The 16,873-nt window shown below is 38.7% G+C and overlaps 1 protein-coding gene across 2 annotated transcripts in view; it reads left to right on the plus strand.

The window, feature by feature from the left end:
* The window catches only part of Kif4a (kinesin family member 4A), a 130,634-nt gene that overhangs the window by 27,116 nt on the left and 86,645 nt on the right, over window positions 1-16,873 (plus strand). For both annotated transcript variants that reach the window (XM_008844389.3, XM_029568943.1), the window contains exons 8-9: window positions 15,105-15,221; window positions 16,395-16,570. In XM_008844389.3, coding sequence (XP_008842611.1) covers window positions 15,105-15,221; window positions 16,395-16,570 — 293 coding nt within the window. The remainder of the gene's footprint in view (window positions 1-15,104; window positions 15,222-16,394; window positions 16,571-16,873) is intronic.

The raw sequence follows: 16,873 nt of genomic DNA on the forward strand, positions 1-16,873 counted from the left end.
CCCGAGAGGCAAAGAAGTTAATGAAAAGATTCATAATTGAGTCCTAGATCAAGTGGAAAGTGCCAGGAGCTGAAGGAAAGTCAGTGAGAAAACAGAATGAAGAACAGCCATGTATCACATAACCATGCCTGTTTGAACAACAGACTACATACACGACAATGGTTCCAGAAGATTATGTCTCCTAGTGATGTCATAGTCATCTCAGTTTGTGTACTCTATGATGTTTGCAACAACAATCAAATCACATAACAATGCTTTGTTCACACCGTATCCTGCTATGAAGTGACTAATGGCTGTATATAAGAAGGAGACGGCAAAGGAAAAGCTGGGCTCGGTTTGTAATACATGTTAGGAAAGTCCAGGAGGAGGTAATAAATTCAGGACAAGATCTTAGGAGACCATCTGGGTTAGAGACAAATATTTGGAATCTCTGCATAGTGGAGTTTTGTAGGAAAAGGAATAGATAATAAAAGAGAACACTGAATGGTGATGAGGAACATTTACATTTCAATGCCAAGAGTAAAGCAGTCAAATAAAGAAACTGAGGAGACAGAGGGTGGTATGATGCCTAGAAAACCCGAGTATGTGAATTTCTCTAAAAAAGGGATTGTCACTTATGACAGATACTTGGGTGTGATTACGTAAGATTTAGACAAGAGAAGGATGGATTTGCCCACTGAAGTTTTTGAGGGTTTTTGCCCAAGCAGTCTAAGGAATTAGGGAAGGCTGCATCACATTAAAAGACAAATTTAACTACTATTCTAAATGCAGGCTACATTTATCTTTTCCATTGATTTCTACATTCTTATGCTCTTTAGCAATATGTGCTGATAGTCTGCCAGTTTCTAAACTTAAATAGTTTATGTATGTGTCTTCTGTAACTATTTTCCTTTCAACATTATGTTCTTGAAATTCATTAATTTGGTAATATATCCCTGATCTAATGTGTTGTTGTTTTTTTTTAATTAGCTAGAGTCTTGTGTTTTCTTGTTATAAAACCCTATTGGTAAAAAGAAAATTACCTCTGCCAATATTTATTCCTATTATTTCTCTCGGTTTTTATTTATGAGCAGGAAGGAAGCTGAAGGGTCTATCCTAGACTTACATAGTCTTTTTTCTTTTTTGTGGGAATCTTGTGTCCAGATTAAATTGAAATTCCTTTAATGATTTATTATTTGGAATGATAACTGGAGTTTTTTGGCAAATGGTATCTGTTTTAGTTCTTTTAGAAAGTTTTTTTTCTAAAGTACAAGTTGTCTGTTTTATCAACAACTGATTTTATCCAAGTTGTGTTTTAGTCTCCTGCTTCTTCTCTCTGGCTTTTTGGTCCCTTAGGTCTATTATTTCCCTTTGACTGCTCCTGGAGGCTCAAGTGTGCTGCTGATGCTCCTGAAGTCATAGCAGCCATCTGAGTGGGAAAGGCACAGTGCTTTCTTCCCATGATCCCACACTTAGCAGTAGACAAGTCATCGGTCAGCTTGGAAGAGGCATCAGAAATGAAAACTCCTGCATCATCTCTCTCAGGTCTCAATTGCATTGTGCGTCCTCACTGTTATGACTGTCCCTGGCACCTACTTAGATTTGGGAATATAGAGCATGTGGAATATTTTCTATTTTCCGTCTTCCCAAAATTCCCCAAAATTTAAAATATATTCTACTATATTCCCAAAAAGGCATGGCATGAGATTATTCCTTTTTCTAACTTTTCTACTTTACCTGTTTATTGAATGAAACTGTCATCTCATTTTTATTTCTGCATTTATAAGTGAAATGGAATATATTTTTATGTTTATAGACTTTATATTCATGACTGAGTTGCCTATTCAATGCATTATTCCTCCTTCAATCACTGTGGGTACTGACATTTTCCATTAAATTTATCCCTATTTTGTTGTGATTTTGAATATAGAATATTTAAGCCACTGCCAGATAGATTACAAATAAATTATAGAAAGTTAACACATTATTCTATTTAAGTATAATCTGCATATATGAGAGTGTCCAAATTGGGGTTGAAGAGATGGCTTAGTGATTAAGAGTACTGACTGCTCTTGCAGAGGACCCAGGTTTGAATCCCAGCACCCACATGGCAGCTAACAACTAACTGTCCATAACTTCAGTTCCAGGGGATCTGATGCTCTCTTGTGATCTCCACAGACATTTTATGCATGGATACACTTACATACCTGCAGATAAAAACACTTATACACATAAAAATAAAAACAATTTTAAAAAAATACAGCATACTCATCTGAAATCTCAGCTCTTAGATGAGGACAAAGGGATGCAGTTGATTCAGTGGAAACAAGTGCCAGTGAATAGTCAGATCCTATGACCATGACTGCAGTTGGCTTATGAACTTTCCCACATGTGCACTCAGTCCTGTTTAAGACTTGTGCCATCTCCTGCCTATGCGATAAGGACTCTTGTGTTCATACCTTTATTATTATCTGACTCAATATGCAGGCACATCCAGAAAAAAGATAGAGCATACATAAAGTTGTATAAGTCATGATATAGTTTAACATTCTCCCTTTTTTTTCATTTTTGAAACATGCAATTTAAGTAGGTCTCACTGGCATTTAGGGCATCATACAGAACAATGAAGACTTCCAAGATGTTCCAATGCGTATTGCTATAGAAGTCAAAGCAAAACAAGACCAAGTTATTAGCTAGCATTTTACATTTATCATACTATCCAGTACTATTTTTAAATGTCCATATGAGGTCTTCTAGTTATTAGCTACTTGAGGAAGGCAGGGCTGATAGCAAATAGAATATTAGCCATAGAACAAATATTCATTCTTACTGTTTTCCTTTCTTTCCCTAATTTATTTATTTATTTATGGTTAGCATATGAAATAATCGGTTTCATTATGACATTTTTGGATGTGAGGGATCTGTCACCCTATTGATCAACAGTGTTGATTTTGCTGATCTGGCTGGCTAGCGAGGTGCCCCTTTCTCCCCTCACAGCTCCTCTTCCCCAATAGAGGGGACAGTCTTTGGTCAAGGATATAGGAGTAGCAGCACTCCCCTGCTAGAACCTCCAAACACGCTCTCATTATATTTTCATGCATAAATTGTACCTTGTTCATAATCACCCCTCACTACTCCTCCCTATTCCCCCTCCCCCACTCTCTGATCTGATTCCTCCCCTGACCTAGTAGCTCCCCTTATGCTTTCATGTTCCTTTACTTTAAAAAAAAATTTTGTTACATGAATTTATTTTGTGTGTTGGGGGAGTGGCCTGTGTCATAGTACATGTGGAGGTCAGAGGACAACTGGTAGGAGTCATTTCTGTCCTGTCAGATGCAAATGCCTTTACCTGCTGAGCTTTTTTTTTTTAATAATGCCATAGATAAAAATACAGATATAGATATATCAGCATTAAAACTTTATGTGAATGGAATTGTACTATATATAATGTTTTGTATTATATTTTCTACTCAATACTGCATTTGAGAACTACATCTATGGCATATAGCTGCAATTCTTTTTTTTTTCACTTTTATTTAATATTCTACTGTCTGACTATGCCATTACTCTTCCAACATTTTTGGATGGGTATTTCAGATGTGTCCAGCTTATGGTTATTATCAAGAATACCATACAAATCTTGTTTGTGTGTTTTCACGAGTATTTATATGAACTTTTCTAGAATAGATCTACAAGTGGAATTGCTGGGCCATTGAGTATATATAAGTGCATCTGTGTTATGCAGTACCTACGGAGGTCAGAAGGGTGTCTGATTATGGACAGTTGTTAGCCACCATGTGGGTGCTGGTTATCGGACCCATGTCCTCTGCAAGAACAGCCAGTACTCTTAACCACTGAGCCATCTCTCCAGTCCCCACAACATAGCCTGCTTTTAAGGCCCAACTTGCCTTGAAGTTTTAGACATTCCCTTTTAAAAAATGATTTCATAGCTGGGTGTGGTGACACATACTTTAATCCCAGCATTTGGGAGACAGGGGCAGGTAGATCTCTGAGTTCAAATCCAGCCTGGTCTATATAGTGAGTTCCAGACCAGCTGGGGCTACAGGGAAACCCTATCTCAAAACAACCCCCCCCAAAAAAAACCCAAATTATTTCATGTATGTTTTTTCTTTCAAAGCCCCTTATCCCTCAATGGCAGTGTTAAGCCTGCCCCCATCACCCGTATCCACCTAGCCAACCAAGGCACTATTTCATGTTCTTCTTTCACTCTGACTCCTTCCCCTAACCCTATCGCTGACTAGGTCCTGTCCATCTCACCTTCTTATCTTTTAAAACAATATATTTCTTTAACCCTGCTACCACTGCCTTGGGTCATGCCCTCATCGTTTTTTGATGACACCAAGGTTTGTGCTTTCCCTGTCTTCAGTTAGGTATCCTTTCCGGCCATCTGCCAGCTGCTAGGGTGCCCTTCCAAGACTCTAGATCCCAGTGCCCCTCACTGCTCAGTATGGCCTTGGTGCTCTAGCCCTTCCTGTGTGGCCAACTTCCCTGCTGCTTAACCATACAAAATGTGTTAAGTGTTCTCTCATCTCTGTATGTTCTAGTCCTTCTGCCGGAATACCGCCCTGTCTTCATGTAGCAAGTTCCATTTTGCCCTTCAGTATTCAGTTCCAACCACATCCCCTTGAAGAAATCTTTGAAGAGATCACCTCCAGTTCCTCACTAGGTGTGGTGCTAGTGCTTCCCTCTGTCCCTGTCCTTACATTCTCCCAGTCCTGACTTACAGAGATCTTTCCTGTCAGATGTCTTTCTGAAGGCTAAGGAATCAAAGGTGAACTGTGATGTAGTCCTTTTTGAATACTTAGGGACTGGTTTGGTGTTAGTTATGTCACAGGACCTCATTGAATACCTGAGGTTTTTTTCTCTCTTTTGCTCTATTATTTGTTTGTTTGTTTATTATATTTTGTGGTGCTGAAGATTGAATCCAGAGCCTTGCCCATGCAGGATAAGTACTCTACCACTGAGCTACACCTCAGTCCATTTGTAATTGTAGTTGGAGACAGGACCTTGCCAAGTTGTTCAGGCTGGCTTTGCACTTGTGGTGTTCCTTCCCAGACTCCAGAGTAACAGGAATTACAGTCATGCACCACCATGCCAGGTTTTTTTTTCCATTTTGGACTGACTGCCTAAGTCAACTATAGCACAATTCAGATGTCACTTGCCTATGAAACCTCTAGTCTGTGCCAAGTTCTTTCTATAAATTGGTGCTCCCATGGTGGGTTTTTTGTTTGTCTGGTCGGTTGGTTGATTGGTTAGTTTGGTTTTTATTCATCCATTCATTTATTTGCTTATTTATTTATTTATTCATTTATTTATGTGTGTGTGTGTATGTATGTGTGTGTGTGTGTGTGTGTGTGTCCACCCATGCATATGCCATGGTGCATGTGTAAGAGGTCAGAGGTCAACTTTCAGAAGTCAGTTCTCCCTACCATGTGGGTCCCAGGATAGAACTTGAGCAGCAAGCATGCCTACCCACTGAGCTATCTCACTGATCCTTCCATAGGAGGAACAGTGGGGTTTATTTATTTATTTTGGGGGTTTCTTGAAACAGGGTCTCACTGTAGCCCCAGCTGGCCTGGAATACACTATGTAGACCAGATCTCATAGAGATCCCCCTGCCTATGCCTCATGTAAAAGGCATGTGTACCATGCCCACCTACCTAACAGGTTTTTTTTTAAGTGCTTTTATTGCCTTGAGAATTTCATACAATGTATTTTTATCATAGTACCCATGCATTTGGGAAACAAATTAGATTTGTTAGGCTTTAAAAAAAGATGATAATAATAATAGAGGACATGGGGGCAGGGGTTAGTAAGGTGGGGATAGAGAGGGAATAGGGGATCTGACTGATCGAAATACACTATATAAAATCCTAACATTTTTTTGATGAAAAATTTCAAATGTACTACAAAGTTGGAAGATTTATAGAAACACCCCTATATCTAGCATCTGTGTTCTAGCATTAACATTTTCTTTTGGGTTTTTTTTTTAACCTTTTTTTGAGACAGGCTCTCCCTGTAGCCCCAGCTAGCCTGGAACTCACTATGAAGACCAGGCTGGCTTTGAACTCACAGAGATCCACCTGCCTCTGCCTCCCAAGTGCCAGGATTAAAGGTGTGCACTACCATACCCAGCCTACATTAACATTTTCTATATTTCCTTTATCACATACCTGCCCATTTCTTCATTCACTGATCCATATCCTTTAAGGAACTGGAGAGATGGCTCAGTAGTTAAGAGCACTGACTACTCTTGTAGAGGATCCAGGTTCAGTTCCCAGCACCCATATGGCGACTGACAAACATCGGTAACTCTAGTTCCAAGATATCTGACGCCTTCTGGCCTCCACAGACATTGAACACATAGATGCACTTATATACACTCATACTACACATAAAATAAAAATTAATAAATCAAAAAAAAAGTTAGGGCTGAAAGGATGGCTTAGTGATTAAGAGCACTGCCTACTATTGCAGAAGACCGGGTTCAATTCCCAGCATCCCCATGGGGCCTCACAACCATCTGTAACTCCAGTTCCAGGGAATCCAACACTCTTCTGGTGTCCACAGACATCGCACAACATGGGTGCACTTAAATACATACATATATAACAGTCATACACATGAAATAAAGATTTACAAAAAAAATGAAATACAAAGAGACAGGCATGGTGGCGCACATATATTTTAAAGTAAATTGCATGTTAATAACTTTAAGTACTTTAGTTTCTGTTTTATCAATAGGCGTTAAATGTGTATATGTGCTGGGGATAAAACCTAAGGCCTCCTAAGTTCTAGACAAGTACTGCACTGCTCAGCTACATTCTCAAAACCTATTTTTGGTCTTTTGAGACAGTAACATCAAGACTAGACTTAAACTCATGGTACTTGTGCCTTCAGGTCTGTGCCACTATGCCTAGCTTGTTTATATTTAAATATAATATGCACAGTGAATAAGCATTTTAAATATGTATTAGTTGAATTATTAGTAATATATTAGCCCAAATGCCAACAATCCAAAGTCTTATTAAGATATACATTACTGAGGTTGGAGAGGTGGCTCAGAGCACTGACTGCTCTTGCATAGGACCTGAGCTCCATTCCCAGCACCCACATGGCAGCTAACAAGTGTCCTAACTCCAGTTCCAGGGAATCTGACACCTTCTTCTGACCTCTGTGGGCACTGCACAACATGGGTGCACTTATACAGATGCAGACAATACACTCATACACATAAAATAAAAGCGATAGTAAATAAAATATTTTTAAGAAAGATATAGATTACTTCTTTTTCATAGTATTCTTCCTTCTCCTTGTAATTTGTTGTTGGTGGTGGTTTTCCCCATTAAATCTTGAGTTTCTTGAAGGCTGAAACCTATTCTTATTTTCTTACCACCTGTGCCCAGCACTATGCCTGTCACACAGTAGGTGTTCAACAACTCTTGTCTGGCTGGATGAATCGATCAGCTTTATTAGCACATCCTGTATACATTCCTCTCATCGTCCATATCCAAAATGTGTGGCCATGCCGTTTTTGTGTCTTAAATACCTCTAAATTCTATTTTCATACTTTTTCCACTGGTCTCATTGATAGAGCTCTCTCACCTAAACTTTTAAAATATCTTCTTTTATGGTTTAGATTAGGCCAACCTTTAACTCACTGTCCTCCTGCCTCTACTTACTTCAGGAGGCACAACGTCACAGCCAGCTTTAAAATGCCTTTTTGAAGCTAGGTGTGGTGGCACACAACTTTAATCCCAGCGCTCAGGAGGCAGAGGCAGATGGATCCCTGTGAGTTCAAGGCCATCCTGGTCTACATATTGAGTTCCAGTTCAGCTGGGGCTACAGGGAGACCCTGTCTCAAAAAGACCAAAAAAACAAAAAAAAAAAACAAAAAAAAAGACTTTCCTTAATCATGTTTACTCCTTCTTTAGAAACTCTGATTTGTTTTCTGTCATCTATAGGGAGTTTTTATCTGCCTTCCCCTTAGAGTGTTTTATTTTACTTATCTTTTTTTGAGACAAAGTTTGGTTTTGTTGTTGGATTTTGTTGTTCATTTTTTAATTAACATACAAAGTAATGGGTTTCATACTGGCATTTTCATGCATACTTTATTTTGATGATCATCCTCCCCTACAACTCTTACCCATCTGTGTGCCTTTCTCCTTTGACCTTTCTCCTCTGAATAGTCCCCTTTCCACTTTCATGTCACATATCTACTATCACCCTCTTTTTAAATTAAATCTCTGTTTCCTTCCTGGAAGCCTTTTTTCTCTTTCTCATGCTCTGCTTTCTAGTTTCATTACTTATACCACACACAGACACAGACACACACACACACACACACACACACACACACACACACACAAATGAAGATCTAGAATCTGTATATCAGAACATGAGGTATTCATCCTGAGTCTAGGTCACTTCACTTATTATTTAATTTCCACAGCCATCTGTTTTCCTGCAAATCTCATGATTTCAATTTTTAACAGCTGAATAAAATTCCATTGTGAATATGTACCACATTTTCATTATTCTTTCATCTTTTGAGGGACATCTAGGGTGTTTCCATTTCCTTGCTGTGGTTATCAGAGCAGCAATAAACATGGATATGCAAGTATCTGTGTGGTAGAATATGGAGTCGTTTGGTTATTTACTCAAGAGTGGTATGTTGAATCATTTTAGAGAAACCTCCATACTGACTTCCATAGTGCCCGAACCAGTTTACATTCCCACCAGCAGTGACTAAGACTTCCTTTTCCCACATCCTTGCTAGCTTTTACTATCACTTGTTTTCTTGATGCTAGCCATTCTGACTTGGGTGAGATGGAATCTCAAAAGCGTTTTAAATTTCTATTTCCTTAGTGGCTAAGGATGTTGAGCACTTTAAAAAATATTGGCCATTTGTATTTCTTTAAGTATAGAATCATGCTGTCTGCAAATAGGGATAATTTAGCTTCTTCCTTTCCTATTTGTATACCTTTTATTTCTTTCCCTTGTTTTGTTGCTCTAAGAGTGGAGAGAATAGGTACCCTTCTCTCAGTCAAGATTTTAGTGGAAATTCACTCAGTTTTACCTCATTTAATGTAAGGTTTGTTGTAAGCTTGTTATATAGACCATCCTCCTGTCTTTGCCTCTCAAGTGCAAGGATCACAGGCATGTGCCACCATGCCTAGCTTGAGAGGGTTTAAATGATACTTTATAGCAAATTCTAACATTGAAATGGATTTTAAAACAGATTTTATATTCATTTAAATTTACTTAATTTATTTTTGTTCAAACTCACTATGTAGCCAAGGCTGGCCATGAACTCCTGATCTTCCTGTCTCTATCAGATTACAAGTTCAAATATATAACACTGAGAATAAGAAGCCATAAGATTCTTAAGCCATAAGAGTATCTGTGTGGGAGCCTGGCAAGATTGCTGAGTAGGTAGAAATGCTAGTGTGCAGACTTAGATCTGAGTTCGATCCTAGCATCTCACAAAGTGGCAAGAGAAAATTGACTCCTGAGAGTTATCCCATGGCCTCTGCATGCATACCATATCATGTGCATGCTCTCTCTCTCTTTCTCCCTCCCTCCCTCCCTCCCTCTCTCCCCTAAATTAATTTTAATATGTTATCTTTACTTATGTGCATGTATGTGTCTTTGTGTGGGTATGTGCACTTGAAGGTATACTTAAAGAAGGTTCCTGCAGAGGCTAAAGGAGAACATCAGATCTCCTGAAGCTAGAGTTACAGGCAGTTGTGAGCCAACTGACGTGGGTCCTCTGCAAAAGCAGTACACGCTCTTAACTGCTGAGCTATCTCTCCAGCTCCCAAATAAATTGATTTTTGAATTTGGGGTTTTGAACGAATGAGTTTAAGTTTATAGCAAACCAAAATAAAAGAATAAATGGTAAAGATAGATGGATGGGAAGGGAGGGAGGGAGGGAGGGAGGAAGGAAGGGAGGGAGGAAGGAAGGAAACAAGGAAACAAGGAAACATCAAATTGAGTAGTTGAAGCATCCAGCAGAAATCAACTGAGAAAACCTCTTTAAGGCAGCCAGGATAGATAAAGAGCATCCCCTCAGGTGAGGCTTCGAAGTAAAAGAACAATAGCAACCGGTAGAGATGACATCATCAAATTGGGTTCTCACAACATTCAGCAAAAACTGACTAACAAGTTGAGGCATCCTAAAAATGAATCTGTGTGTGGCTGTGGGTGTGCCTACGGATAAGCATGTATGTGGAGGCCTGAAATCAACTTTGGGGGCTTTCCTCATCACTCTCCATGTTTTTGTTTGTGGTGTTTGTTTTTGCTTTGCAGTAGAGTCAATGAACCTGAAGCTCATTGGTTCAGCTAGATTGGCTGGCTGATGAGCTTCAGAGATCCATCTGTCTCTACTTTCCCAGTGCTGAGGTTACAGGAGGGTGCTGCCACCCCTGGCTTTTAATATGGGTTCTGAGGATCCAAACTGAAGACCTTGTGATTGTACAACAGGTAGTTTAACAACTAAGTTAGCAAACACCCCCCCCATAAGAATTTTATAGCTTTTTTGAGATAGGGTTTGCTATGTAGTCCAGGCTGGCTTCCAGCTCAAAGAGATCTGCCTGTCTCTGTCTGCTGTGTATTGAGTTTATGGGGATAAGCTACTCTTTTTTTTTTTTAATGTGAATGCGTGTATTGCCTGCATGTAGGTAAGTGCGCCCGTGTTGGGCAGTGCCTGTGGAGGTCAGAAGAGGCTGCCGGATCCCCTGGGACTGGAGTTACAGACAGTTGTTAGCTGCCATGTGGGTGCTGGGATTCAAACCGGGTCTTCTGCAAGAACAACCAGTGTTCTTAACAGCTGAGCCATCTCTCCAGCCCAAGCCACTCTTTTTAATCATCTCAATTTTTATATTAACTTACATATAAAAAAATTCCATTATTTCTCAGCATGGTGGCATGGTGGCTCATGCTTCTAATCCCAGCACCCAGAAGGCTGTGGAACTGGTACAAGTTCAAAGCCAGCCTGGGCTACATAGTAAATTCAAGGCCAGCTTGCGATATCCAGTGAGACCTCATCTCAAAAACACAAAGCAGGGGTTGGAGAGAATGACTCAGCAGTGAAGAGTGCTGTTTAAGAGTACTTTCTGCTCTTAGAGGACCCGTTTGAATGCCAGCTCTCACCTCAGGCAGCTTGTAACTGACTATAACTCCAACTTCAGGGAATCCAGCTCACTTTTCTGGCCTCTGTAGGCATCTGCATATATGTGGCAGACGCAAAGACACACACACACACACACACACACAAATAAAACTAGATTTTAAAAATTCTTTTATAAAACACAAAACCAGGCATAGTGGCTCACACCTGTAATTCCAGCACTTAGAGGGCTGAAGCAGGAAGATTTCAGTGGATTCGAGGCAATCCTAGGGTACAGAGTAAGATCCTGTCCCCCCCCCCCAAAAAAACAAAACAAAATCCCTCAAATAAAAAATCCCAATAGAATATAGGCAAAAAACATGAATACCTCATTGAAGAGCATATACAGAAAACAATAAATAAATAAAGATATTTCCCATCCTTAGTCATTGAAGAAATATAAGTTAAAGCTAAAATGTGGTATTATCTAACACTTCTCAGAAGAGGTAAAAGTAATGACATAGCCACAAGCTAGGAAGGATATGGAGAAACTGGATATCTTATACATTGTAAGTATGAGTGTAAAATGCCCATTCTGGAAAATAGTCCCACAGTTGCTCATAAGAGTAGACAGGTAGCTGGGCGTGGTTGTAATTCCAACACTCAAAAGGTGAGAGGCAGAGTGAATTCTGCAAGTTTGATGCCAGCCTCGGCTACATAGTGAACTCCAGGCTAATCTGAGTTACATAACAAGACCGTGTTTGGAAAAAAATAACAGTCAAATGTGCTTCCATATGACACAGCAATTGTATTACCCAGTATCAGAGAAATGAAGATGTGCCTTCACGCAAAACAATATAGGAGTGTTGACGCCTGCTTTACTGATCATAGCCAAAAATTAGACAGAACCTAAATTTCTTTCAGTCGGTGAATACTTAAACACATGGATATGTTAGTGCCATGGAATATTATTTATTAATAGATACGGGTTGGCTGGATTAGTATGCTAAGTAGGAAAAAAACTAATCTCAAATTTTATTATATGATGTCATTTATAATACTTTTTCATTTTAATTTTTTATGTAACACATTGAAATTTAATTGTATGTTATTGGTCTTTGTATACTAATACTGTACATGCTGTTCTACTTCTCTCCCTATTTTTCCATGGGGTATATTTTTGAGATTGTTCGATATCAGCATGTATAAGCCTACTATGTTCTTTTTCATATCTGACTATCATCATGTGGCTATTGAATAAATATTTAGATTAATTATAGACTTCATACTGATAATAAATATTTGTAACGGCCCACTTTACAATATCAAGATTAACCTAATTATGAGATATGTCCAGGAGTTTGATTGAAGAATAATAGAAAATTCAAACCCTAAGTTGGATCACTAATATCTTTCATAATTTATAAAATATGTAATAACTAAATTATGTCATAACAACAAATGTCTAACAGAACACACCCTAAACCTTACAAGAATCGCTAAAATCATCTTTAATGCCAGAGTCCCTTTTTTTTTGTCTTTTGGGGATAGGGCCTTCCTGTAGCCCCAGCTGGCCTGGAAATAAGACTGGGCTGGCCTCAATCTCACATTGATCCACCTGCCCCTGCCTCCTGAGTGCTGGGATTAAGGCATGTATCACCATTTTGTGCAGCTTCAATGATTATTTTATTAAATTAATTTGTGTCTAAATAATTATAATTTTGTTTTATTAATCTTTGAAGATTTAAAGTTACATTTATTCATTTCTGTATGTGTGTGTGCATGCATGTCACAACACATGTCTGGTCAGCTTACAGGAGTTGATTCTCTCCACCATGTTGGTCCCAGGGATCAAATTCAGGTTTTTGGTAGATTTGTAATCTTGAAAATGATTAATGTTCAGAATAGCTACTATTGTAAATTAGGTTAACTGAACTCTTGGTCAATTGACAGTCTTACTTTTCTAACATAATATAACCAAATGGACTGAACTCACTGAGTTCAGTCCATTTGGTTATGTTATTTCTTCAGCATCACATTTTACAGATAGATAGCACAGTGTAACCTATAGTATGAGGGACTGGGTGTAGCTAATCAGTAATATATTTTCCTTGCATGCATGAGACTCTGGGTTATATTCCAGTATAGAAAAAAATCAACCTATGGTGGGAATGGCAGGTCACAGGTGCAGTGAGTGCTTGGGAACACAAAACTGAAATGATTGGTCACAGAGTTCAAGGTAGTTTAAGGACCAAAAGAGGCTAATCTATAAAGAAGATCAGACAGTATCAATAAATTCGTAGGGAAAAACAGGGTCCATGAAAGATGCAGTCAGGGTAGAATTTTGATTTTGGGTTCTATACTGACCAGTTTTTCATCACTAATAAAATGTCTGAGAAAGATGGCTTAAAGGAGGAACGATCTCTTTTGGCTCTGTTTCAGTCCATTGGCCCCATCATTGTGGGCCTGTAGTGAGGAAGAATGTCATGGTCAGGTAGCTGATAGAGAAAACCTTCTCACTTCACTGCTGGAAAAAGAAAGTGAGCAGAAAAGGTCAGGACAAGATACACCCTTCAAAAGCTCACTTCCAGTGTCCTGCTTCCTCCAGCTAGACCCCACCTTCTAGTAGTCCATTCAGCTTTGAACTCATCAACGAATCACTCCATTTATAAGTTTAGGGCCCTCATGATCCAGTCACCTCTCAATAACACCACCAGCTGTGGACCAAACCTTCACTGTATGAGCCTTTGAGGACGTTTTCTATCCAAACTGTAATAGGATCATGTAGATATGTTTGAGGTAAGGGAATTAATAGTATGGCTGAATTAAATGGTAGAAATTTGATTCTCACAGCTCTAAAATCTAAGAAGTCCAAGATGATGGCACCAGCAGAATCAGGGTCTAATGAGATATCTTCTCTGTGCCCTCACATGGCAAGACAAAAGGGCCTAGCTATTTCTCTCCAACCCTTTTATCAATATAAAGTGTTAGTTCCACCCATAAGGGTAAAGGCAACATTGCCTAATTACACCCTCACCTCTTAATTCTTTTGCTTTGGAGATCAGATTTCAACATGAACTTTAGAGGAGATAAATGCTTAAACCCTAGCATAACTTTTCAAACATTTAATTTTGTTTTATATATAACATCTTTAATTCCTGCTATGTCCCAGCATTTTAAAGAGGAACTTACCATGATCCTGTAGCCAATCAGTGACAGAGCCAGGATTGTAAATCTAGGTCTATGTGACACCAAAGCCCATGTACTTAACCAATATTATAAAGCCTTTCCACTGTAAATTTAACAGTGAGAAGTCTGATGCTTTAGAGAGGCCTTGGAGATTATGACAATGTTTGAAAAGTAAGCTTCAAAATTAAGAAGAAAAGCCCAGCACTCGGATGCTGAGGCAGGGAGATTGCCATGAGTTGAGGTCATCCTGTGCCATGAGGCCCTGTCTCAAAAGAAAAGTATAAAACAATAAAAGTAGAAAATAAAGTAGAAAAGTAATCAACCCTTGTAAAGCAGTAAGATTATTCCAACGTGGCATAAAGAGCATAGGATTTGGCTGAAGTTCTAGATTGGACTCTCATGCCTACCACTTACTCTTTGACCTTAGGCAAGCCATTTAACCCCTGAACTGCTTTCTCTGTCTATAAAATGTGAATGGTGGTTAAAAAAAGATTGTAAAAATAGTTGTGCAATTAGTTTCACAGTGTTTAAGATTTGTGATAATGGATATAAAAAGCAAACGACTACGTATATAGTGGTTGTCATAGTGAGTGTTATGTGTCTCTGCTTTGTTTCCATGAGAAAGGATTAGTACTAATAGACTCAATTGCACAAACCTGACATTTGAACTTCTGTCCTTTGAACTTTACATAAAAACCAATCTCAGAAAAATGATTAGAATTAAGATGTGTCATTGGGATTGATGGCAATATTTCTATGAAAGAAAATGTGTATATATATTTTGAATTTTGTTTCCTGCTATTAGGTATTAATATTAACCGAGGCCTCCTATGCTTGGGAAATGTAATCAGTGCTCTTGGAGATGACAAAAAGGGTAACTTTGTGCCTTACAGAGATTCTAAGTTGACGCGACTGCTTCAAGGTAAGCCTAAAGTGCCTCTAAATAAGAGAGTATCTCAGAATGACATTGGTGAGAAAGCAAAAATGAAACAGGCATACAGCTAGTGGGCTATCATGTACACAGCTATCTAATTGACAAATTGGAAAGATAGCTATTGGCAGTCAGGTTTCTAAAATAATGGGAAAATGTCTTACTATATGGCTTTGAGAGCTAAGAAATCTATAGACTGCCAACTGTACTTAGGACTTTGTACCTGAAAATGAACTTGGTTACTGTTTATCTAATTAGCAGTACTGCTAAGCAGAATTCTTCAGAGAGTTAAAATCCACCTAGAGGGGGCATCCTAGGAATACGTAATCCTCAGTAGAAGGTCCTAATTTACCTGAGCCAGTCCCAGTTGTTTTCAACCAGATTAACTGTTGAAATCATAGTTTTTCTTGAGTATAGTGACATATGCAATAGGATTCTAAAATCTGTACCATTTTACACATCAGAAATCTTACTGTTTTTGTACTGATACAAATAAAAAATTTGTAGCTCTCACAGTGGATGGCCCCATACCCTTGACTATATGGGTAGCACATACGGAAATCAGTGGGCCATAGAAAAAATGTCATATGGGGCTGGAGAAATGACTCAGAGTGGATAAGAGCACTGGCTGCTCTTGTAGAGGACCCATGTTTGGTTCCCAGCATCTACGTGATGGCTAACAACCATCTGTAACTCCAGTTCCAGGGGATCTAACACCCTCTTCTGGCCTCCATGGGCATTGCATGACACGTGTACTTACATACATGCAGGCAAACCATTCATACACGTAAAATAAACAAATTTTAAAAATGAAAATACATTGGGGTTGGGGATTTAGCTCAGTGGTAGAGCGCTTGCCTAGCAAGTGCAAGGCCCTGGGTTCAGTCCTCCCTCAGCTCTGGAAAAAAAAAGACAAAAAAATGAAAATACATTGTATGTATGTATGTTTGAAATTCTCAAAAATATTAAATTTTTTAAAAATAAAAACCAGATCGCTCTGAAAAATATAAAATCAAAACGAAGTCATTCTGAAGAAAAAGTTATAGTTATACAATAACTTTTTCTTCTATCTCTGAATTTGAAGTTATCGATTTAATTAGGCAACTTTTGTTTGCCTCCTACTGGTTTAATTTCCTTTCATTAACCCTTATTGTTCTTTTTCAGATTCTCTAGGAGGTAATAGCCACACTCTTATGATAGCCTGTGTGAGTCCTGCTGACTCCAATCTAGAGGAAACATTGAATACCCTTCGCTATGCTGACAGAGCAAGGAAAATCAAGAACAAACCTGTTATCAATATTGATCCCCAGACAGCTGAACTTAATCATCTTAAGCAACAGGTAGGAAATACTTAAATTTTTATAGGAAAGTTACAAGTATGTGAATGGAATAATAGAACCTATTTCTGTTTTATTTATACTTTTAAAGTAAAGCCTAGGGGCTGGAGAGATGGTTCAGCAGTTAAGAACACTGGTTGTTCTTACACAAGACCTGGATTCAAATCCCAGCACCCACATGGCAGCTAACAACTGTCCATAACTCCAGTTCCAGGGGATCCAACAGCCTCTTCTGTCTTCTATGGGCATTGCACGATACGGGTGCACTTACCTACATGCAGGTAATACACACATACACATAAAATA

This window comes from Nannospalax galili, unplaced genomic scaffold (assembly GCF_000622305.1).
Source record: "Nannospalax galili isolate Female #2095 unplaced genomic scaffold, S.galili_v1.0 scaffold280, whole genome shotgun sequence".
Classification (NCBI taxonomy): Eukaryota; Metazoa; Chordata; class Mammalia; order Rodentia; family Spalacidae; genus Nannospalax; species Nannospalax galili.